This window comes from Phalacrocorax aristotelis, chromosome 8, assembly GCF_949628215.1.
Source record: "Phalacrocorax aristotelis chromosome 8, bGulAri2.1, whole genome shotgun sequence".
Lineage (NCBI taxonomy): Eukaryota > Metazoa > Chordata > Aves > Suliformes > Phalacrocoracidae > Phalacrocorax > Phalacrocorax aristotelis.
The window spans coordinates 571,646-597,167 of NC_134283.1; the positions used below are offsets into that span (position 1 = coordinate 571,646).

Genomic DNA, 25,522 nt, shown 5'->3' on the forward strand with positions numbered 1-25,522 from the left:
TTTTTTTTATTTTTTTTAAATTATTTGTTGCTGCAGTTATAAATTAGAGATGAATGGTAGCCCCCGGGGCTCTCTTTTGGATGTGGTTCTTATTAATGAATTTCAAGCAGTTTCTGCTGCAAGGGGCAATTTTTGGTAGGAGAATTGTGTATTTAACACTCAGCAGTTCATCGGGTTTTCCTCCCTGCTCAAGAGGCACTGCAAGCAAAGGGAAGAGCAGCGAGTCAGCCACTTACCTTGCTTACCTTCGTCTCCTTTTGGTTTGATTAGTAGAAGAAAACAGATGGCGGTTTTAGTTCGCTTCTAGTCCACAGGTTTGAAGAGGACCTCAACCCGTGAAGGCATCATGCTTCCCCTTTAGCCATCAATTACAGCAGTGCGCCCAGGCTTCTTACACAATCATTTAGTAAAATTAAATGCAGTTATAATGTCTTTTTCATACACAACGCATCCCGAAGCCACACTACGAATTGTGCTATTTGGCTCATTACTTCCACTGCAACGCCAATTCGCAGCATCGTCCCGGGCGCTCTCACGCCGGCGGGCGCCCGGAGCCCGCGCGTGGGGGGGGGGGGGGCTGCGGACACACGTGCGCCGGCGGTGCGCGAGGGCACGGGGGACGCAGCCGCCCGGGCGGACGCGCGCGTCCCGCCGAGCCGGGCCGAGCCGCACAGCACGCACCCACCCCGACAGACCCTGCACCGCACAAGCGGGGACATCGGAGACGAGAGCTTTTGCTCATTTTTTTTTTTTTTAATGTATCACAATGAGCAGGAAACATACGTGATGAAATATTTCCAAAGGAGTATATTCAATTACCATCTACAGTCAACTCAACTATGACAACAAAGTCTTTTGTGACAAATTTTTTAAAGATTTGAAAGTTCCATGTGGTTTCTGTTTCTGTTAGTCTCCATGTATTTTGGTACAGTTCGAGATCAGCATTGTTACAGTAACAAAAAAAAGCTAACAAGACTACATTATAGAAAAACACCAAGAACATCATTTTTGGTTTCACTTGCTCTATTTTTTGTACATTGCAAAGGCTGTTCGTATCCCTCTTCACCTCATTTATGCTTTCTGTTCTACCCAAACTCGCCCCCCAAAATAAAAACGGAAAAAAAAATAGTCAAAGCTTTGTGTTTCACAGTGGGCAGTATCTCAGCGCCGACAAACCAACCGACCGACCAACCAACCAACCCAATTTCTGCTTCTATTTAAAAGTTTCATTATTATTATTATTTTTTTAAAGCAAAATATATTTCCACGACCAGCGAGCGCTGGCTTGTGTCAGCGCCTCCCTCGCCTCCCCCGCCTGCCCCCAGGCGTGGGCAGCCCCGACACACCCCTTATGCCTCTTTATTCTCAATTGTATGAAACTTTGGCCATCTTCACCACTTAAAAAAGCTTTTTATTAAAAATAAAACAGAAACCTGCTCAATGCCAAGTTTAAAATCTTTTCCTCATGCCCGGCCCCGCTCTGACGCTCGTTAGAAAGGCCACGCGTGGGCTCGGGGCTCGCTCGGGGGCTCCCCAGCGCCACGTCGCTCCCGCAGTGCCCCGGGGCGGCCGGGCGGGCTGTGGGGAGCGAGGCCGGGGGTCCCGGTGGGCCGGGGGTCCAGCCCAGCCCAGCGCCGCCGGCGGGGACGGGTGGCCGGGGCGCGGGTCCCAGTGCTGGCCCCGGGGCAGCCGGGCGGCGAGAGGAGGAGGCAACCTCGCACTGAAAGTCTCTAGAAACGTTTAGAAAAAATACAAGGAAATGAATTTGTAAAACCTTTTAGTGGGTGGGAAGGAGGAGGGGGAAGAAGGAGAGAGAAATTGCACTATGACCAAGCAATATAATTAAAAAACCGAAACATAAACGAGACAAAACAAAAGGATTTCCAAAAGAGACCTTGCGGAATTTGACAGATAAAGCTAGTGTTAAATTGTTAACTTGTATCACATAGAGAATCAAAAACAAAACAAACAAAAAAATTTCTATATGATACAGACAGAGTAACATACAACAGTTAAATGGCAAAAAATATATATATATATATTTCATAGAATTACAAACAAGATAAAATAATGGAAAACAAAAACTGTACAACTTTAGAATTTAAAAAATGTTCATCTCAAACACGGGGAGAAATACAAGAACTTTTGTTAAAAGAAATCAGTTTGTTAAAACAGCAAACGCTTTTTGTGTACTTGTTTCCGTTTTTGACACCTTATGCTACAGCTGGGTACTGGCAGGAATATCAGATGGTACTCGCTTTAGTATTGTCTACTTAAAAAACAATTAAAAAAGGAATTTGCACTGTGCATTAGCCTAGTTAGAAATATGTACAACAGTTCAGGATCTAGTCTTTCATCGAACTAAAAACAAAAATCCATAAAAATAAAAGCATCCCGCTAGAAAATGAACCCCACGTTCGTCTCGAATGCTCCAGTCTCGCAGAGTCGACGAGCGGCTTCAGCACGGGGAGAAGAAGCCCAGAGGCGGCGGGAGGAACCTGCGTTCACAGTCTTCGAAGTTCCCTTTTGAAGCAGGAGGAGGATGAAGATGATGGGGAGAAGGCTCTCGCACTTTCGGGGCAGAGGAAACGGGGCCGGGGGGGGGGGGGAAGGAGATTGTTTCTGTTGACATTTGGCTACGGAAGTGGAACAGCAAGCATCTATTTGTCTCCAACGCCTACACTTTAGCAGCACAAAGCTTTCCTTTCGCAGCCCGCACCCGAAGAGGCGGGTGCGGCGCCCGCGGGCCCCCACAAGCAGGGGCGCGGAGCTGGGCGGGACGCCGGGGCCGGGCGGGCGCCTCGCCTGCCCGCACGCGGCTACACGGGGACAACTTGGAAAGAGAAACCTGCCTTTTGGTGCGCTGGGTTTTCGCTAAGAGTTGTCTCTCTGCTTGCAGAAGAAGCACAGATAACAACCTGGGTACTTTTTTTATTCTTTATTTAAACTTAGACTTGTTTGTTTAAATCAGAAACAAATTCTCAAGTAAAAAGAATCCTTTTTGCTCATTCTGCACCAGTGGTGAAAGGGTATGTCTTTGGATTTTATTTAAAGCATGAATTTTCTTTAGAGAAAAAAAAATGTAACAAAAACTTTTTTTTAAAAGAAGGAACAGAGTGCAGCCTAATTACACAAACAGAAACAAATGCTTATAGGTTAGGAACAGAGTCTTTGAAGCATTTACAAAATGAGGAAAAGAAGAGGGCAAGAAGAAAAAAAAAGAGGAAAAATGGAAAATAAGAAAGAGATAAGTGCACAAGGGTAACAGACATAGGTAAATCGTATGTATACGCCTTAAAAAGTTTCAAACCCCCAACAAAAAATATTCTGCAAGGGATCCTACTGACCCCCCAAAACCCTTTGAACTTCTTTCTTTAGTTTTTATAAAATAATTATGCAACCACCCTCTAAGAAATGAAGGTAGCGACCATAAGTGGAAGATTACAGGATGGGGGAATGGGGAGTAAAGGTACAAAGGGGAGAAAAGCTTAGGCGAGTCAATGGATTGCAATCTATCTGGCTAGGAATGAACAAGACAACATCAAATGAGAAGCCGTCAGCTGGACCATACAAAAGCTAAATGTACACAAAAGGGTTTTTTTCTTTTAAATCTACCATACTGCTTCAGTTCATTTCCAATGCAACAATCTACTCAACACCAAAAATGGTCATATCTATCATAAATACAGAAAGTCAGTTGTTTTAAAACTTATTTTTTTTAAGCTCCGAGTCTTCAACACTCTTTGTGTGGGTTTTTTTTTTTTCTGAAAAGTGGGAGTGCTTAACTTTTCCCCTTGAAATTGGCTTCAGCAGAAAAGCTACCCTTAAAATCCCCGAAAAGCTAAAGCAGTTCACATTGTTTTTCTCTTGAATACTTTCTGCCCATTTTAAATTAACAAAAAAAAAAAAAAAAAGAAAGAAAATAAAGAAAAAAAAATCCTTTTCTGGAACGAAAATGAAACGAAACAAAACAAAAACCCCAAAACAAACAAAAGAAATTATATATATATATATAAAACAATGATTCTGAAAACAGAACAAAGTGTGAGCGATTGACCTGAGAATAAAAAGACATTACATTTCTTTTTTCTTTTAGCAAGCCATTGGTATCTGAATGCTAAGATAGCAAGAAATTTAAAACTGTAACAAGGTGGGCTGCTTTCCCATACAGTGCATGCCGGCCTCTGCTGTGCTATCGACGTGGGGCATTATTGAAAAGGGGCAATATACAAGGGGCTCAAGCTCCGAAGACAGTAAGGAGGCAGCACGGGCTTTCGTCTCCCAGACCAACAGTACCTTCGAAAGGACAAATGTAACAGATTTTTTTTTTTCTTTTTTAAGTTTTATTTTATTAAAAGGAAAGGAAAAAAGAAATGTAAAACCCACCGGCATCGTTATATGGGAAAACAACCCACGCTTTTTCTTTTTTCTTTTTTCTTTTTTTGGTTAGAAGCTTTGGAATTGCAGTTAGTCTATTTTTGAAATTGGTTTGTTATTAACTTTTTTATTTAAATTCATTTTCATTGTTCATCTTCAAAGCTTACAATCTGAAGGTGTCCATTCCTACGCTAGCTAGACCACTGTCCTTAGGGCAGCCGGGGTCCCGGGGCCCCTCCGCCGGGCTCGCCGGTCCATCTGACTTTTGGCTAAGATCCGTGTCAGACTCCTCCGAATAGTCGTCTGTTGGCATCGAGGGCTGAACCCCTGAGGTGCTGCATGAACTTGAGGTAACCGTTGAAGATGAGGAGAGAGGAGGGAAAGGCGGCGGCGGCGGCTTCCCCGGCGGGGCGCGGGGGGCCGCCGGGGGCCAGGGCTTTCTGGAGGCGTGGGGGGAAGCCGGGGGGGGCCGGGGGGGCGGGGGGCTGTCGTTTGAGTGAGCGGCCGACTGCGAGGTAGATGCGGTGCTGGGGTCGGGGGGGCAGGCAGAGTGAGGTAATAGACTGGGGTGCTCTTTGGCGTTTCTTGCTGCTCTTGTGATTGTTCGGTGTTTGTGCGGGGCTGACTCAAGATGCTGACTGAGGGCTTCGTCCCCACACACCGTGCTCTCGCACGCCACGCACTGGTACGAGCCGCTGCCCTGGCCGCTGCCGGTGGGCACGTGAAGCACCATCTCTTGCAGGTTCGCCATGGACTGGCCGAAGAAGCAGAGGGACTTCAGGTGGTCGCTGGCCGCCTCCTGGTCGCCGAAGCCCGCCTGGCACTTGCGGCAAACCAGCTTGTACTGCACCTTGGGGACGATGAAGGGGTCGCAGAGGGAGTCCGCGCCCTTGCCTTCCGCTTCGGGCTCTTCTTGGGGTTTGGGCAGGAGGGGGGACACCTCGCGGGGTGCGTTCTTCTGCTCTTCTTGCTTGGGGGGTTCTTTGGCAGGGTCTTTGTCCGGGGTGGCAGCCCCCGCGGGGACGGGGGTTTGGCTTCCTTTGGGCTGCTGCGCTTTCTGCTGCTGCTGCTGCTGCTGCTGCTGCTGCTGCTGCTGCTGCGCCTGCCGCTGCTGCTGCTGCTGCAATGCCTCCTGCAGACTCTGCTGGTATTGCTGGTACTGCTGCAGCAGGGAGCCGGGGGACAGCCCCAGCAGCGCCTGCGACAGCGCGGGGCTGTAGGGGAAGAGCCCCTCCATCCCGTACATGGGCTGCAGGTACCCGCTCTGCAGGGCGCCAGGGATCTGCGGGGCATAGTAGGGGGAAAAGCCGGGGACGAAGTAGGGAAGGAACTGGCTCGTCAGCAAGGTGGTGGGGTCCGAATTCAGGGCGGCCTGCAGCGCCTGGAGCTGGGTGGGCTCCACTGCGTACTCCATGGCAGGCAGTGGGGCCGAGAGGGCGCCCGCCGGTGCCTCCCCCTTCTCCTTCTTGGGCCCTGGCAGGGGGTCCCCCTTCCCCTTGGGTGCCTTCTCCTTCTCTTTTGCCTTCTCGCTCTCCTTCTCCTTGCGCTGCGGCGGGGGCGGCTGCTGCGGCTGCGGCTGCGGCTGTGGGGTTGTTGCCGGCGGCTGCTGCGGGGCCACGGCCGCCGTGGCTTGTGCCGGGGTCGGCGAGCTCAGCGCAGCCGGGGGCTGCTTATTTGGTAATCCAGAGGTGGGGAGGCCGGGCGAAGGGACGCTTGTGCTGGGCAGGCCCATCAGGTTGGGTTTGGGAGAAGTTAAAGCTGCAAGAGGGAGGAGAGAGAGGTGAGGAGTCACTCGGCACCAGGTAGGCAGAAAACAAAAGGCGGGGTGACCCCAGGCCACCCCGCAACCGCCCCTGCGCCGCCATCGCCTCTGCACCAGGGCAGCCCGAGCTGCCGCGCCGCAGCAGCGTGGGTCGGAGAGCCCGTCCACCGCTCCCGCTTCCTCTGGGACCAGCGCTCCTCGCCCCACTCCCCGAGGCCCCGTGCCTTGTCAGCCCCCGTCACTCGTGGCCGGCTCGGCCACGCTGCCTGGCAGCACCAAACGTGGTGGCTCTGCCGAGGACACCCACCCGGGACGCTCGGCATAGCTGTTGCTTCACTGACCCCTCTGAAATTCCCGAATGGTTAACAGCCGATGTCAGGGACAGGCGCTTTTCCTACGTCTGCACTAACTGGTCTTTTGGCCGAAGGACTCCAGCAAAAGGAAAGCGCTACAACAAATAGCCGTAACGCTACATACTCCCAATCTTGTTAAAATCTCCACAGATTAGAAAGCTCTGGCCATGGCAGCTGAAGAGGACTGAAGAGGCTAAATCTAAGTTATTTTGTCCTTATTAGGCTGATGTTCACGAGTCCACAAACCTCTGATGCAACCCTTCCCTTCCTTCCAATCTAAGAGGCTTTGGGTGCGCAGCTTCTGAGTAATTTCAGAGTTTATGCGGTATTCAGACATCCCCCCAGGGCAAGAATGGCATGTTTTGGGTGGAATTAAAAGCATCGTGATGCTTCCTCACAAAGGAGGTGGATTAATGGTGGAATGTGAAGCCTGCCCGTCTTCCCAACAGCTGGAGTAACCAGTAACAACACGGTTCCCCGGTGCCAATTTCTGCTCTCGCAGCTGACAGTACTTGGGGGCACGAGGAGTGTGGCTCCTGGAGTCACACCCGTTATAGCGTCCACCGCAGTTGCCGAACGTGCTCCTAAAAAGGAACGTTTTGCTTGGGAAGTCCCTCAGTGCCATTTGGGGAGAATAAAAATGAAGCAAAGCTCTAACATTCTGCCACCACCACAGCCCCGTATGCTTTGTGGCTCTGGAGACGGGAACCTGTTGCAGGATCCAGCCCTGCCACAAAACCTTGCATTAGCAAAGCCCGAGTCCTTGCAGCTGTGGCGGTCACTGCTCAGAGGCGGTCTGAGTGTGAACGGTCGCAGATTTAGGAGTCAGCCATAAAGGCACGGTTAACTTTTATTTTAGGTTGTACACGTTCTGCGATACATCCAGTGGGACAGGAGAGGAGAAACTGCCCCTTTTGGGGATGATCTGGGGCATGGTGGCAGCTTAAAGTCTTCTCCAAGAGGAAGCATGCCCGCAGGGAAACTGCAGTGCCCAGGGCAGGCAGTGACTCCTGGCAGAAAAATACAGCTGCTACAGAGCAACTTTGCCTTGTGAAGGGAGTAGAAAGGGGACCCAAACACAGCTAGGGGCTGGGGCCAACAGCTCGCTCTGAGCTGCAGCTGCCCCTGTTATGCTGGTGAGGTCTTGAATCATCATAATCGATCCCGAGGAACCAGTGTAGGCATCCTCAGCCACCTCATCCCCGCTGCGAGCAGGCAGTCCGATACCCAGGCCGTTGGCCAGAGCGTACGGCAGGCCCTGGGGCAGAGGCTGACGGAGGGAGCACAAGACGTGAAGTCTGTGCTAAGACACACATGCTCCTCAGCCTTCTGGACGCGAAGCCCCAGACCGCTGCCTGCACGGTTGTGTTACAAGAGCCTGTCACTTAGCCATGCCCTGCGAAGCTGGGGTAGCCCTGAAGGAATCCATACTCCTCGACAGACAGCACAGGAACCGCTTTCTTGCAGCATCGTGCTCTGAGCCGTAGCTGGCAGGTGAGGGGAGCACAGCGCTCTCCAAAACCGGCCTGCACTGCGCCCCGGTATGAAGAGCTCTTTTGCCCGCAGTGCTGCAGCCCTCCACTGACACCGGAAACCTGCAGCCAGTGCTGGCCTCGCGAGCGAAGGGCAGGAGGCAGCGCCGCCGTGGCTCTGCAGGGGCCGGCCTGTCAAAGGAGCCCTGCAGGAGGGCGGCCGAGAGCTGGGAGAATTCAGTGATGGCTGATGCAAAGCCCTTCTGAAGCCTGCACCTGCTCCTGACGCGGTATCGAGACAATAGTGATTTGTGAAGGTACGAAGTGTATGAAGTGAGCCCCCACGTAGCAGCCTTATAGATTTCAGATAAGGGCATATTATGGATAGATGCCATTGAAACTGATGTTCCCTAGTTGAACAGTCCCTGAGAGGTTCAAGCGCAGGAGCAGCGGCTAATTCATAACATTCCTGGATGCACGGCCTTATCTGCTTCGACAGGCTTTGAGCTGAGATGGCCTGACCTTTGGAGCTTTATCTAAAGGCCACAAATAGTCTGTTTGACTTTCTAAATAGCTTAGTCCTGTCTAGGCAGTCACTGATTGCTTTTAACATTCATAGTATGTAGCCCCATCTCCCCAGGACACATACCGGCCTTTGGAGGAAAATAAAAGCAACAATATAGATTGAAGTGCAAAAAAGTAATTTTAGATATTGTTATAAATTCGGGGTACTAAGTAAACAGCACAGAGCTGCCTGTGATAGGCTGACAATATAATCTGCCAAAGAGATCCTCTTGGCCTAGTCTGGCCTCTGAAACGAGATCTTTGGTAAGAACAGAAGTATTGCATGAAAACGTCCTGGTGTGCAAAGATGCCCTGCAGGCGTGAAGCTAGGACTAGATTCAAGGAGCTGGAATGGACAGCAGCCCTGAACAGAAGAATTTCTGACAGCAACTGTTTTTAAAAATGGTTTAATCACAATGACCAACTATAGTCAAGAACGATTTTACTTTTGCTTTGGGGGTCACGGGAAGAGTTCTGTAACTATGCAAAAAAGCCTTCCAGAGGCCCTAACTCCCAGCAGGAAGCTTTTCCAGATTCCAGAAAAACTTACGCTGATCTTCTCTTGCTCTCTGATAGGACCTCCTGACATGGACATCAGAAACCATGCTACAAGTAATCTCCCCATAGGCCCTCATGGAAAAAGGGATCTTGACTCCAAGACAGTGGATAATCTTTGGAAAGGCCAGAACCCAACAAATATAGTGAGATTCAACTCTTTTTCATTTTTCAATGGAAGAAACTTCAGAGACAAGCAGTAACGGAGAAAAGGTGAACACAGCCACTTCCGAGGGGAGAGGAAGATGCCTGTTCTGAGACAGGGGTCTCTAGTGCTCTCTCTAGGGTGTCATACCCAATGTCACTGCAACCACACACAAACTTCAGGCGCTAGCGACGTGATTCACACTGAGCAGCTCTGCAGCCAGTCCCCGCCGCGAATCTCAGATGAGCTGTTCAAGTTCCATACAGCTGCTCACACCAGCTACTACCCTTTTGTCTAAGGCTTTGATTTGCTTATCCAAAGATTTACCTCCCGGATGACAAAAGAAGACGTCAATTTTATTAACACGGTACACCCATGTTACCTGGCAGCACTTGCACTGAGTTTTTCAATCCGTTGAAAAAGGAACTTCAGAGTCAGCCTGCTGAATAAAAGCATCAGAAAGTCTTTTTGGAGACTGATAGCACTCCGGTTTCCAATTAAGAATCCAGGAAGATGCTCAGATCCTATTTAGGCGTCGCACCATGGATCACAACTCATCATTGGCCAATTAGTTCAGTACAATGAGAGAAAGCTTTTGTTCCTGGACACTGTCTAATAGCGGTAGACCCGTATTGCCACAGTGTAGAAAAGATGCACAGTGGCATATGGTGTAACTGTACCAGGTGTTACGGTGCCACGGGCTCTCCGGCCTCAGACAGACTCGGCCTGTTGCTGAGACAAGACACTGGAATCAGTTCTTGGGATACCCCTGTAAATGCAGAGCAGCCCTGGTGAAAGTCAGCTTGAAGAGAGATCATCAGCAGTAAACAGAGAAGTCTGCCAAGTGGAAGCAAGTCTCTTAGAGAACATCAGTTACTCCGTCCTCAGTGGCAATTCAGACACAGGCATGTCTCTGGGATGCCATGGATGAAGCAGGGGTGAAATAAGGCCCTTGGATCACGTTTTCTAGGTCACTGCCAGCCTACTGAGCAGTATCTTCCACTGCCTTGTTGGCTACACAACTTATACCTTCCACTCATCCACCACGTACAGGGAAAGAAGCATCCTCAAAAAACAAAACCCAATATCTGCGATTTGGCCACCCAAAGGACTATGCCAAATTTCATTTTTATGTAGCATTGTTAAGAAAAATCTTATTAAAATACAAAGTAGATTTGTCCCCTGACTACACAGTTGTTTGTTGAGAAGGTGCTTTCAAGGTTGTGCCCAGCCATTGCTTAAAAACCAACCCACAGCTGCATCAGGGTTTGTCCTGGAGGTCCCCATAAGGACGTTACATAAAGATGACCAGGTTTCTGTCACCAGTGCTACCAGGCGCGTCACACTTTTCCCTAGAAACAGTTCAGAATTATCGACAACTTGGGATGGCACTACATAAACTGAATTTAATAACAAAAGGAAAGGAATAACGGCCAATGCATCCAGCACATTAGTTCTTTTCCTCTCCTGTCTGATAAATCCTCTATTTTCCATTTCCTTGAAGGTGCTTCAGAATCTTTAGCCTGTGCTAATGGAACAGAGATACGCAGCATGTCCCGATCTTCCTCTATTTCAGGCTTTGCCAGAAAACCCGAGTTCAGGAATTAAAGATAAAATACCTATTGCTTATTCACTGTCAAGTAAACATGCGTGACTAAAGGGCTGGGTACCCTATTATCAGTCATTCTCAAGGGAACATCTGCTTGTGCTGAAGATGTGTCAAGTTAAGCTGTGTCTCCGAGCAGCGTGATAATATCGATACCTACCTGTGTTGGATGGAGTGAAGCCTGGTAAGGATGGGCTGTTGAGGCCTGGGAGCAAGACTGGAGGGATGCCCTGTAGTGCTGGGTATGCAGCAGGAAGGTTAAGAGCTTGCAGAGGGGTGTTATCAAACATGCCCTGCTGTTGAGCTGCCAGACCAAGAACCTCATTGGCTTTTTTGATCCGGTCCAGCTCCTGCTGAGCCATCAACTGACGTACAGTAGCTGGGTCAAAATACTCCTTTTCCTTATCCAACTGGCTTCCAATGGTTTCTTTAACTTTGGAGATATGCTGTTGAGAGAAGATATGGTCACGTACAGACAGTCGAGCGCTGTACTTGATGCCACACAAAGTGCACTCTGTTTTGGGTCCCTCGTAACTTGTTTGGTTTATACCAAAATGCTTGGCCATGCTGAGTTTGGACTTCTTCTCCTTTGCCCTAGCATTCTGGAACCAGACCTGAACAACTCTCTTTGGCAGTCCAATGTCATTGCCCAGGACCTCACACTCCAGCATGGTAGGTGTCCTGTAGTCATTAAAGCATGACTTAAGAACTTTTAGCTGGAGATTAGTCATCTGAGTGCGAAAGCGTTTCTGTCCGGGCCGGTCCCCGCTCTCTCCAGACTTGCTGGCTGAACCACTTGCACCAGGGCTGGGTGAGCAGGGGTCTGCAAGGCTGGATGTTTCACTATAGTCCACAGTACCTTCATTATCGTACTCTTTGCTGTAAAAGCTGGGAGCTGGGCTGACCAGGCCAGAAGACAGCCGATCTTCATATTCAGACATTGCAATCATGGCAGCTTTTGTCAGACCTTCACTGGGTCCCGATGCGGATTTGGTTTCGGTTGCAATCCCTGTTGCACTATCGTTGTCTGCGTTCCCTTCATCTCCTGTTGTAGTGTCTGTGATTGCAGTGTTGACAGAAGAGCAGTCATCATTGTCCAGCTTTGTTTGGTCAAAGCTCAGATTGACCGAGGACATGGAGGGACTCTCGAAGTCTTCTATCCCTTCCACCTTAATGGAGGAGGGACTCAGCAGAGTTCGAGGTGACAGTTCCATGCTCTTGTTCACTGGGGAGAGAGGAACGCTCTGTCCATCACTGCTAGTTGGTGGCATGTGGGAAAAGCTTGCTCCATCAAAGATGTCTCCCTTCATTTGGAGTCCCCCGTCACAATCTAAGAGCATAGCAGACAACGTCAGGTTGTATCCAGCTCTCTTGGCCTCATGCCAGTGACGGGATCGGATATGCGCTTCAAGGGCTGTCTTTGCTTTAAAGAGAGCTCGGCAGAAGGGACACCGTCGGTGGGCTTGGGCGGGCCCTACAGCTCTGAACTGCCCCTTCCTTTCCCGTGCACGGGTGTTCTGAAACCAAACTTGCACTACGCGTTTCTTCAAGCCCACTTCATGTGCAATGTGATCCAACATTTTCCGTGTTGGGTTGGAGTCAAGCAAGTATTTCTGATAAAGAATTTCCAGCTGCTCTGGGGTAATGGTTGTCCTTAGACGTTTATCCCTTTGTGGTTCTTCTCCTCCAGTCCCACTGTCATTTTCTCCAGGGCTTGCACTGGCCTTTTCCTCCAGCTTTCTCTTCAGCGTGTTCATTGTGGATGTTGGAGTTGATGGTGAAGTGGCTGAGCTTGCTGGAATCTGTGGTAACGTCCCAGATAGCAGCTGGCTCGCAAGCAGTGGATTACTGGGGTCAAAAAGCATGAACGGCATATCCAGTGTTCTGTCCAGGAATGGGGGGTGGATAAACTGGTTCTGCGCGCTCAGAAAATGAAGCTGCTGATGCTCCTGCCAATGCTCAAAGGAAGGAAATGCCAGCTTACACTGGTCACACTGGTATGGGATTAGCTGAGGAGGTAGGTTTGCCAGTTGTTGAGGGGTGGATGTGTGAATGGGTTTGAGGGAGAGATGTGAGAGCTGAGATGGACTTGGGCTTGACTGTGACAAGGAGCACTGAGGGGGCTGAGGAGGGGGAGGTGGCTGTTGCAATGAAGAGGGGGAGGATAACTGTGAAATCTTTTGGTGTGCTGAACTTGTCTTTTGTTCTCCTTGGTCCTGTTGCTGCTGAGACTCTTGCTTTGGTTGCACTTGCTTCTCTTGAGTTTGGTTTTGCTGTGTACTTGGAGGTTCAGACTGCTTTGGTTTCTCATCTGTAGCTTCTACTTTAGAACTATAGGTGGAGGAATCATCTGCCTCTGCTGTGAGCTGCAGAAAAGCTGAGGAGGTTGCATTGGCTGAAGACGTCGGTGTGCTGTAAGCTTGCGAGGGCATTGGTGTGCTGCAGGAGGAACTGGTTGGAGTCAAGAGCTCCATTGCATCCATAGAGTCTTCATTCTGGCTATCATCCTGTCCATCCTCATCCTCATCTTTGTAACAAAGCTTTTTCTGGTGTTTAATGAGATCAAAAATGCGCTGAAAGACTAGACTGCACTTTTTGCATTGGTAGTTCAAGTTGCTTGTTCTAATATACCTGTCATTTGTAAGCTCCCGCCGTTCCCCGTCTTTGCCTTCTCCCTGATTCTCATAGTTTTTCCTAGCTTTTTGACGGGCATTCTGGAACCACACCACTATAACACGCGTTGGGAGGTTCAGCAAGTTAGAAAGCTGCTCAAATTCATCATCCTTTGGATAAGCATTGGCATCAAAGAAGTCCTGCAGGACTCTGAGTTGGTAATCAGTAAAGCGTGTCCGGGAGGACCGCTTGCTTCCCCAGTACTCCTGCTTTTGAGGTTCTGGAGAAGGAGGCCGTGAGTCTATCTTCAGTTCTTCCAGGCTGGTAATAGGAGGGTTACTGAAGTTGTACGGTGAATCCTTGTTGCGCTGGCGTTCTTTGAAAAGGGTGTTTCTGAACCAGTGCTTGATCACTTTCTGGGGCAATCCAGATTTGTCCGCCATCTCTTTGATCTGTTCCTCACTTGGGGAATTGTTAATATCAAAATACTGCCGAAGGACTCTGAGTTGGTCATCGGTGATCCGTGTCCGTGGCCTCTTGTTCTGCTGCTGCTGGAGAAGGCTAGGGTTGAGCTGGTGCTGGTACAACTGGGCCAAGTCAGCAGGCAGAGGGTCTACGGGACCAAGCTGGGGTGGCAGCTGAGCAGGTAAAGTTTGTAGTGGCATGGTTTGCATCATAAGTGGTGAAAAGATGGGAAGCTCCATTGGCATGGAGAGCTGGGTGAGTGGCACAGACGGCTGGGCTGGTGTGATTGTAGGAGAGGTAATCGGTGGGGCAGAAGTCGGAATGGTAGGAGTAGAAGCCGGCTGAGGAGGTGCTGGAGGGAGCGGAGGTGGGGGCGGTGGAGGTGGTGGCGGTGGCTCTGGGGTCTGAGGCCGTAGCGGGTACAGTTTGTCGTAGTGTTCTCTGTACTGTTTGGCAAATCTCTCTAACTGCTTGAAGGGAAAGTAATGTTGGTGAACATGCTCTTGGTGGCTCTTCAGGATGAGGATGTTTGAAAAGAACTTGCCGCATGTGTCACACTCAAGCTTTTCCAAGTTCTCACCTTGCTCTGTCTTCCCATTTTTCTTCTGCACCTTCTGCTTGTTCTCATTATACTGAATGACAAGCTCAAAGCCAAAGTTTTCCAGCAAGGCTTTTGTGGCATTTCCTCTTGCATCAGAGGCAATACGCGGAGGCAGTAAGGAGGGCTCTGAACTACTGCCTGGTACAAAGTCCTTCTTCTCTTTGGGCTTTAAGTTATCAGGCAGAGACTCCTTAGATGCTACATTATTGTCTCCCCTCTCTGCACCTTCCCTTTCCCGTGGGGTTTCTTTTTCTTTCTCCTTCACTACAGATTTATTCTTCTTCTCGGGGTGCTGGCTCTGCTGTATGAGGACGGAGTGAGGTTGTGACAAGGACAGCTGACCTTGCTGCTGCTGTAAGAGCTGTGGATGGCTCTGTTGAGGGAGCTGAACTTGAGCCTTCAGGTCCTCCAGCAAACTTGGACCCGTACCAGTCAATGTCAACGCGCCACTGGTGACAGGCAAACTAACTTCTGGATTGAGCTGGAACTCGGCACTGGGGATGTAGAAAGGAAACAAAAGATGCTGCTGCTGCTGAAGCTGCAGAAGGGTCTCAGTGGTCATCGGAAAGTGCGGCAAAAGTGCTGGGTTGAACAGCTGGGACTGCAGGAGAGCAGCTTGCTGTTGCAGTTCTTGTTGCAGATGCGCCTGGACTTGGGCCTGTGCCTGTGCCAAGGTTTGAGCTTGCTGCTGCTGCTGCTGCTGCTGCTGCTGCTGCTGCTGCTGCTGCTGCTGCTGCTGCTGCTGCCTGGATGCAATCATGTCTGCCAGCTTCTTTCGGTTTACCTCTTTGGGCTCCGAAGGGGAGGTGATATTAGTGCTTACAGGGTTACCTAAAGGAGGAATTCCCACACTGTCGTTGGATACCTGGTTGAGCAGGCTGGGAATGGGAGCTGTGCCTGAATTACTTGTGTTGGTGGTTGTAAAAGTATTACTGTTGCTAGCGCTCACTGGGCTTGGTGTGGATGAACCCAAAGAGAGACTGCTGCTGCTGCTGTTGCCAGCTCCGTTACTACTGCTGCTGCCCCCCGCCGCCTCCAGCTTGGCAGCGCGAGCCTTGGTTTGGTGCAGGACAGACCTCATGTGGATCTCCAAGGTCGAGCTCTGACTGTAGGCCACGTTGCAGGTGTTACACTTGAAAGGTTTGTTGTCTGGGCTGCTGGTAGGTTCAGGCTGCCCAGTAGCAGACTCTTGGAGGGCTCTTTTCAGTTTATGCAGATGAGAAACTGAATTGTAATGGACCAGGAGAATGTTCTTTTGTGTGAAAGACTCCTTGCAGACTGTGCACTTGTAAGGGCGAGACGGATCTAGGAATTTCTCCATAGTGAAGTTAGGGCCCTTCCTGAAGGGTAAGGCCCTTTTCGGTTCTGAGCCAGAGTCCTCTTGCACCGACCCTGAATCGCTACCTGTTGGGCTCTGCTTATCTTCCAAGTCACTCTCCTCCTCCTTATCTTCCTCGACTATTATAGTGTGGTCTTCTGCAAGCGAAGGATCACCCATAGCGAGGAGGTCCCCGTTGACCAAGAGACCACCATACAGCTGCTGAATGTCGGCCTCGCTCAGCTCCAGATGGCTGGTTTCCAGGTGCTTCTTCAGGGCCTGGAAGGTTCGGAAGCTGCGCTGGCAGAGGCAGCACATCGTGGCCGCCCGAATGACGTGGTACTGGGAATGGAGCTGCAGCTTCTCAATGGTTTTGAATGCCAGGCTGCACTGGTTACAACGGTACTTGTAGACGTGGCGATCGGATACCGGCAGTTGAGGCCGCTTCGCGTGAACTTCATTGAAGTGTGTCTGCAGGGCTGCTGAGCTCTTGAACACCTGGTTGCAGCCCTTCTTCCAGCAGAGGAAGCCGGAGTCCTCCCTGGCAGAGCTCTGATCAGCCGGAACGGGCTTGGGATCTCCGCTGTGCTCTGCACCTTCCGATGTCAATAGACTCTTTCCCGAGTCCTCAGAGATCTCTGTGAAAACAAAATTAGAGCAAACCTGAAAATTACACCAGCGCACAAGGGCAGACCAACACCCTCTTTTTGTGCCTAATATTCCTGTGTTTTTTTCTCTGCAAGATGATAGGTATTTCTAACATTTCTCCTCTATCTTCATTCATTTATTTTAATACCAGCCCATTACCCTCATCACGGCCCATTGCATAAACCTACACAATTTACTTTCTTGCCCACTTTGAATATCTGGAAATTATTCACACACAGACGTTCCCTTAGTGCATTTAGCACCTTTAATTCTTCCTTTTAAGTGAAGGCCATCAGCCACCTGTCTGTCTTTGCTGTTTTTCTTTGATGTCCTGCCTATTTTCCAATAAGAAGGTTCATCAAACTGCACGTAGTATTTAGTCCTGGTCCTATCAAAGCTAGAAACAACAGGAATGAAATTCAGGTCCTGCTGGCAGCAGCTCAAAGGGTGCTGTTTGAGGGAGGATGGGAGAAGGAACAAGCACTGCCACTTTTCCAGGGTCTAAGAGCACAGTGCTGATGGAAAAGACAGCGTGATATGGGTAGAGGCCAAAAAAAGGTATCCCGTTGCCCAGGGCAGCATTAGTTACTCTGGCTGTGCTAGTGCTGCCCCACCAGCATCACTGCCTTGGGGCCGTCTGCCTGAAAGGAAACGATGGCTATCTTAATTCCCATATTCCTTATGGACCTCCCAGGAGGGCACAGAAGGAAGACCAGCATTGCTTCCCTGCCAGGTTTGACATCAGACACTTCTGCCCGTGCAGAATGATGTTCCTGGGATGCTCTCCCATCACATGTCAAAGCCAGGACTAAGTAGCCATGGATTTACAGCCATGCCTTCGTAACATAGCATGGCAATGACAAAGGCTGAGAAGACTGGGAGCAGATAGGGACTGCAGCAGCTCAAAGCTCCCCAGGCTATGTGCCCAGCATCTGTACTTGAGCTACGGCAGCAGCAGAGCAGGTGCAGCAGAGGTGGTAGCACAGTCTGTGGCCAGCAGCTGCAACCTTTGGCATTTCTCTACCAATCGCCTCAGCCCTCTACCACCCCTGCTTTTCTGGTCTTCTTCTTTGCACGGGCTCAACACCATTTCCACGTGAATCGCCATGGTGGTGGTGCCGCTCCTCATCACCGCTCCTCAGCTCTGAGCTGCCCTGCCTTGGGGACACCCGGGGCACCAGCCTGGTTGTGGCACAGATGAAGGGAGATGGCCCCAGGCACAGTCCATGCCAGGTGCTGGGGGCTGGGGGAGTGGTGGGACCCGTGGCCCTCAATGACCCGCACTCACCAGGCTGCTTCCCCAGCTCCTCTGCAGCAGAGTTCCCATCTTTCTCTGGAGTGGCTGCTGGGAGAAACATGCTGCTGGGCATCATCACCTCAGGTGTTGTCACCTGGAGACAAGGAGGGAAGGATGTGGGAAGAAGAGAAACACAGGAAAATATTTTAAACATCTTCAGCGGCAAAATTAGACACCAGTATTGTAAAGTCAGAGGCGTCACTTTTCAGAGCTTACTGAAGACTCATGTTTATTAGACAAAGCTCACATCAGTCAAAAGTGTTTCTACAGTTACATTCTGGACATAATTAGCAGTGCACACTTGAAGAATAATCTTATTATTAATATTTTTCCTTTATGTAGAATTCAGACTTTGATCACTGACAATGTTTTGTCATGGGCTGTGAAACTTCTTGTGCAACCAATTAGGTAGGTAAGTTGAAAGGCCCACCTTAAGCTGCTGAAAACATAATAAGGCCCCTAATTAAATCATACCTCGTAAAGTACACTGTAATCTTGAACTAGGGAGCATTGCAGCACTGTTTTCAAAGTGTATCGATGCAGGAGAAGGAGGGGCATGAGAAAGCAAAGTACAAATAAGGAGAGAGGTGACAAAGGAAGGGATGAATAAGGAAAGACTAAAAAGACAACAAATTGTCTGCAAAATGAAAAGCTTTTGGTAACCCTTTCCTTGCTCTGACCAATGTGTTCCCTTCGCCTCTCTTCACATGTTGCCTAGACCCTGCACCATCATAACCACTGCAGTGCTTGAACACCAACATTTTTGAAGAGCTGGAGAGCTTGCTTGCTTCAACTAGATATGCTCTTTCAGAGTCACATGCATACGCTCATCTTTTTCTCTGGAAAACTGTTTCTTTGGGTGTATCCGGTCACGCACAGAACATACAAACGACCTCACTAGCAACTTGCATGTCGTTGGCATCAGATGTAGGGTAATGAACACCCTTCCGAACGTCCAGAGTCAGTATCTCACACCACCTGAAAAGCTGCCCCACAGCCCTTCTTCCCAGAGCAGTAACTGGGAGCACAGACCCCCATGGCCATCACCATCCGTGCCGTATTCCAGCACACGGCTGCCGGCACTGGTTAGGTGCCTGTGGCAAGCGAAGACACCTCTACAGCTCTGAGTAGCTGCATGCTTCACCCCGCTGATGCTCAGGGAGCATTTCCCCTTCACCAGGGCCATGGTACATGAAGGAACAGAAGCCACCATGGGCTTGCAATGCTTGTGGTGCTTCTGCTCCCAGCCTCTGCCTGCTGGGAAAGCGAGGCATAAATAAACACTCCCAGACATGTATGTTTCCTGGCAAAACAAGTCTCTCCATCCTTCTGTCAGTTACCAAGAGGGCATTTGAACCTTGGATTTCAGAAAAGAGTGAGTGAGGCTGTTATCTGCATGCAGTGTACCTTGCTTTCTGCAGAGTCAAGGACCACAAGGCTCTGACTGAATCGCATGGGATTAGCAAATCTGCGGTGCAGCTGAAGGTAAACCCATGTGCAGGACATGAGATCTTCCTTATCTACACACATGTCAAATCCAAGCAAACACAGACTAGACGTTGGCTTCACTAAGTGAATGGAAGCAAAAACAGTCCATGAAAAACTTCAGAAACAATTGTTCGCGTACGGGTGGCTGCAGATACCTGCACCGCACTGGGGAGGGATGCTGAGCCCCCACCCTTCAGCGGGACGGCCGGTGCGTGGCGGTGAGCGCCGGGTCCCACAGACGTCTGCAGGAAAGGCAGCCAACACTGATAAATCACCAGGAGGGAAGCTAAGCACACCGAATTCATTCCACTTTTTACTCTACGCGGGAACATCTGATGGCTGTGGGTGGTGGGTCAGGAGACGTGAAAGGTCACTGGTTAATTCCCCGTAGCTGGGCTCGGAGGAGGGGGATGAGCAGGGACACCGAGGAGGGAAGGCAAGAAGAAGCCGTCCCCCTCAGCTTTATCAGCAGGGAGAGCGCTCTCCTAGGATCTTTAGGAATTATGAAAAATAAATCATGAGAAATTAAAAAAAACCCCAACAGAGTAGAAAAAGAATAAAATTATCTAACACCTCAGCTGCACATCATTATAGAAAACTGTGGGCTTTTTATACGCATTACAGTAAGGCAGCCATCCCCACTACCACACTCAGAACGACGGATCAGTAATTGTTTTCATACACTTTAATTAGAAAAACTCAGATGGCTATGAATAATAATGGAAAAGAGAGACTTTTGCACTTGAAAGGTTGAAGTCAATCAAGTGTGAATGACGGCAAAAAAGAAAAAAAAAAGACACCAATTCATCAGGCCTCTGTTGTCTCGCCGCGTCTTTAATCATAATTCCTGATTGGGATTCAAGAAGGCAGTAAGCAGCGGTTCTTTGTCTGCCTTCACCTTCCGTCAATTAACTCTCCCCGAAATATAATCATCAACCTCACATGCTCCTCTGCATCTTAATCTGGGTCTCCAAACCAATAAGTCCTGCCCTATATGTGTTTAAGTAATTACCTTTATCTACCTGCATCTCCATAACCACAGTTCTTGCCCTACTGCTGCCTCTCCCTCCACAATAAAAAAAAAAAAGGGGAGGGGGGGAAGGAAAAAAAGGCTGTGGTACATTAAATTGTTACAGGCACGAAATCCCAAAAGGCAAACAGAAAAAAGCTTGGAGAAAAGTGCAGGAAACGAAATTCTGGATATGGACGTAGGGCAGCTGCAGGCAGTCCCGACAGACACACAGGGCTGGCCCTGGGAAGCAAAACCTTGAAAACGAGGCACTGGTCTTGCTTCAGCCAGACCTGCTTTATTCCTCTACCTGTTTAGCACCATTCAGGCTTCTCGGGAAAGTGCTGCCCGTTTCCTACGCCATTTTCCAGGGCAGGACTACTCTGTTGCTTCATCCCCACGGACTAACCCTGAGCAGTTAGCAAAGATAAAAATAGTGAAAACAGACTGCACATCTCAAATAATTTTGCATTTACACTGAATTCCAGACTGCTAATTCTGAGCTGTTTGTCCTTTTATACTGCAAACCCGTCTGGGGATATACCATTTCCTTGTACGTGCAGAAAATGCCTCACACGTAGCAGCTGCTTTAAATATAAACAAATAGCGGGCAGGAAGGTTTGGTAGGCCATGGCCACCTGACAGATGAACAAGGAGCAGCGCTCCACGACACAGCATTTTGTACTTCAGGTGTATTTAAACGGCATTAACTGTTCTGGTGATAGAGAGGAACACGTTTATCTTGAGCACAGCCTGTGTTAGCGTGTGTGGTTGTTAAATACTCTCTACCTCCCTCTCACCTGAGCAGGCAATACCTGGCACGTAATCCTGGCATCCATCCTCAGCTCTGCTCAGCACGTCTGTCTCCCTGTTTAAATGCCTCTTCAACACCAGCTGTTTCACAATGGCAACAAGTCAGTCAATTTGAACCGTTATTAAAAAAACAACCCTACAGATGTAAGCCCGACAAATGTGATTTGCCTTCTCCCATTCCTTCTTCTGTACGTAACGCGCTTTGCTCTGTCTGACATTGAACGTATCCCCCTCGCAGCTGCAGCGTGACCTTCTGGCCCACAGCCACCAGCCAAGCCGGCCGCTGGGAAACGCCGCTCCCTGCAACACCAGACCCACCTCTGCGCCCAGCCCCGAGTGCACCCGTCCCCCGCTGCTCCGACGCCCGGGGCTCCCCTGGGCTGCTCTCCAGAGCAACGTTATCACGCAGGCGGCAAATGGCCCCCTCGAGCTGCGTCACTCTTGACCCTTCTGTCCCAGTGAATCCGGGAGGTGAGGAAGGATCGGCACTTCGCTCCTACCCGCTCTTCCTGACAGCCCGGCATTCGGATCCAATAGGTGGATCAGGATCTGCCTTAGGAGATGGAAGGTTGTTGGGACAAGCCTCTCTGCTTCCAAGCACCCTTTCGCACAAAATTCAGAGCCCCGTAAGCAGATAAAATTTCTCTACGAGGACGAGATCCACTGATGTGTGTGGGCACCCCAATTCAAGGGCCATTTCTACAGACGACGTGATGCGGTGAGTGACTGTTACAGAAAACCCAAGGGCTGACGCGCCGCGTCTCCTGACTTCCACCCCACGAGTATCCTCAGCAGATCGCACACACCCTGACACCTACAGACCTGCCACCGGCCCGGAGAACCACCTGTGGGTCCACTCCTCACCGGTGACAACCTGCAGCAGTGACGAGCGTGGCTCCTGCCACTACTGGACCTGCCAGATTTTTCAGATGATGAACTGCAGAGCTGCTTATCAGCACGGGCCGGAGGCTCAGAGCTGCAACAGCCCTCCCGCACTGGCCCCGGCAGCGTGACACAAGTGTATTCTTGGCACGTCCAAAAAATTAATCTTGGATAGCGTGAATAGCCAGCAACCCTTGCGCACTGGATCCGTCTGCTCTGACTTTCCTCCGGACCCAGTGACCGCACGTGTGGACAGTCTATGCAGTTCCTCCATAAATGCCCCAAAACGCTGAAATCGCGTGCCTTTGAAAAGAAAATCTCTAGAAAGGGTCTGAGGAGATACATTACTATCCCTATGTCCATGCAACCAGGGGGAAATACACATGCAATGCAAGGTTCCCGAACCAGACAAAGGAGGTAATTTCCATTACAAAGAGAGAGAGAGGGTGCTGGAGTGAAAAGCTTCATTAGACTCAGAGAGGCAAAGCGATGGCAGTATACCAAGGTCACTTCTAATTTAGACCATCTAATTGGCAAACATGGCTCCAAATGGCTATCATCTCACAGGGCTCAGAATTAATGAAGCCCGATTATTTTCATTACCTTCATCCGAGATGGAGAATGAGACACAGAGTGAGAGGGAAAGGGGGGAGTGAGAGGGGGCGAGAAGGAGGGAGAGAGAAAAATTGAATGACAGCAGAAGGGAGAGAGCAATAAGAAAAGACAATAGGAAAGAAGGAAAAAATGTAAAGAGAGCAAGAGGGAGAAGTGAGGATGGCAGGGACAGGCAAGAATTACTCCTAGCGCAAGGGAGAAAAGAAAGAAGTGGAAAGACGGCCAGAAGCACTGGGAAGACGCCCTAAACCGAGGAAGAGAAAACTGACAACAGAAGCGACGGGAGAGGAATGTGCAGAGGGATAAAGCCGGCTGCGGGAGGAGGGAGAGCTCCCCGCTCCTGGAGGCTCTTGGGAAGCCATCCCTTCTCCCGGCTTGAGCCCATCAGTCTTGTCAATCGACTGTGCAGGCAAACTGCACTTCACCCTCATTAAGGGGCTCTCTGCTGAAGCGGCGCAGGCCCAAGATTAGCAAAGAGGCTCTTATGTGGAAAGATGGCGATGAGACCCGCTTAGAGGGGCTGTAATGCCATGTAAAATGAACTTGGACACATTCGTTCACCAGCCCCATGGAAGCGAAGCCACAGGCTATGGGGTCTGGGGGTGGCGGGAGCCCCTGCCCCACGGCGGCTCCCCTGGCTCCCACGCTGCGTGGGGACACGGCATGTGCTCCTCTCACTCGGCCCGTGGCTGCAGCCCCGGCGGTCGCCATCCCCGCGCCTGGGCCAGCGGGGAGGCCCCGGGTGTCCCATGGGACAGCCAGCCCGGCTGCTCGCTGATATGGAAAGGAGGGGGCACGAAACAGCCAGCGCTGCGATGCTGAGCACAAGCAAGCAGCCGTTACTATGGCAACAGACATATTAGACACTGCAGGTTCCTGAAAGGCGTCTGATAAGGTATTATTAACTGGAGCCTCCTCCAAACGACGAGCGCAAAGACACTGTGTCGAAAGGGACCTGGCTCCCATTTACTGGACTGCAATTCCCTCGTGGTGGCACCAAGACCCGATTCACGCATCAGACTGAGACGGGAATCTTAGCTAGAATGAGCAAAATTAGGAACGTTTGATGCATAAGTCATACCGTTTCTCAAAACATCTGTCATTGAAAGCAAAAAAAGAACCACCTTTTGACCCGTGTGCTACTTGACTCGAAGCAGAAGAGGCAATCTTCCAGCCTTCCTCCCCAGACATCTCTGGGTACCAAAGGAAAAGCTGCCCAGCGCCAGTGGAAATGGCAAGCTGGAAAAACCAGAGAGAAGCAAGAGGATGAGGTTCATGGCTAAGCCCGTCTCCACGGTTCTCAGCAGGCATCCTGCGCTCTGCAGCAGCAGGATGAGCCCCTGCTCCAGCACAGCGGCTGTGCTCGCCTAAGGGCACTGTCCTCCCCAGGACTGCAGGTGCTCTGGCCACGTCCTCTGCGGGGTGTCCCCGAGCTCCTTGGAGAGCAGCTTGTGCCAGTCTCCCTGTATCTTGGAGGACGTCGACCCACTCAGGCCGAGAGGATGGACCAGCCCAACCACGCCTGTCCCAGACTGTGCGCTCTGCCCAGAGCCCAGCTCAGGAATGAACCATTTCACATCAGCGCAACAGATGCCCTTCGCAAACTGGTTACGCTTGCTGGTGTAAGAATGGGGCTCAGCTTCTGCTCACTGCTCTTCTAGGGTCAAAATGTCTTCCACCAATTCAGTTAGCCGCTAACAAGATTCGTTCAAGTCCTCAGAAGGTATTTACACACTTAAGCACCATCAATCAGGCGGATGCAGGTCGCAGAGTCCGAGGACTTTGTGCCGGGACAGCTCTTTGACCCAGATGCACGAGCGGTCGGCAGAGCAGAGCTACGCCGTGCTAGAGCCTGCGGGCATGGCCAGCTTCGCAGGCTTAGCGGCCTGCTGGTGCTCTTTCTTTCCTGCCTCTCTATGTTTTGTTGTTCAGAGAGCGCTGGGACCTGTCAGCCTGGCTGGATTTTTAATGGGTCTAACAGTGCGGCGCCTACTTGGGGCAGATGTGGTTCTCGCAGGTGGTCAGAAGCAGGGGTGCAACAGTGGCGACCGCGAGCCTTTGCAGCCTGCCGGGGCGCAGGATGCACCTTCAGCTCCCGCGGAGCCCGACGGGGCCAAGAGAGAGGGCAGAAAAATGAGAGGACAGGTAGCTGGTAAAGCAACGGGGGAAGAGAAAAAGCATAAAGGCATTGGAGAAGGGGCCAGAAGAGGACTGGAAGGGTGACAGAAAGGAAGACGAGAGAACTGCAAAGGAAAAGCTGGGCAAGGCTGCATGTGCTTGCTCAGATGATGTCACGGGAGGGGAGTTGACAAAGAACATGAGTATTACGACAAACACAGTATTAATCGCCTCCATTGTCGGGAATCGGCAAAGAAGGGCGAAAACAAGCAGAAATGGAGTGCAAGAAAAAAGATCACAAAGAGAAAGAACTGACAGGAATCAAAATAAACACTTTATATACTTGGCGACAAGTTCTTAAATGTAGACACAACCTTGCCTTGAAGATTATAGCAAAGAAATAACAGTGTGGAAATCTGACAATACATCCCATTTGTGATTTAGAAGGGTTTTTGAATATGTGCCTTATTAATTCTCCCTGTATCTTAAACCGACACTAGCAAATGGAAAGGCGCACACATGTGAAACCTATGAAAAGGGAATTCTGAAGGAACGATCCTGGGACTCAAAATGTGATTTAGTGAAGCAAGAGCCTGAGCGCTGGAGAGTGGGGTAAGCCTTTAGGAGCATTTCTGTGCCGAGACAGCACGTACAAGTCCTGCCACAGAGGTCTGGCAGCTGCACACACGGCCGTGCGCACACCGGCAGCAGAGAGACTCTGGGACAGCAGCTCTGGGGTGAAGCATGCCAGAGCACAAACCCAGATCTTACAAATGAGAAGCTGAACACTGCGCTGTTAGTTTGCTACTTCTCACCAAGCA

The 25,522-nt window shown here is 50.3% G+C and overlaps 1 protein-coding gene across 5 annotated transcripts in view; it reads right to left on the reverse strand.

Annotated features, from left to right (window-relative positions):
• Positions 1–1,760: 1,760 nt before the first annotated feature.
• Positions 1,761–25,522, reverse strand: part of ZFHX3 (zinc finger homeobox 3) — a 678,088-nt gene continuing 654,326 nt past the window's right edge. For all 5 annotated transcript variants that reach the window (XM_075101073.1, XM_075101072.1, XM_075101076.1 and 2 more), the window contains 3 exons: positions 17,768–17,870; positions 10,995–16,469; positions 1,761–6,135 (listed from right to left, as the gene is read on the reverse strand). In XM_075101073.1, the coding sequence (XP_074957174.1) occupies positions 4,541–6,135; positions 10,995–16,469; positions 17,768–17,870 (7,173 nt within the window). In that variant the 3' untranslated portion in view covers positions 1,761–4,540. The remainder of the gene's footprint in view (positions 6,136–10,994; positions 16,470–17,767; positions 17,871–25,522) is intronic.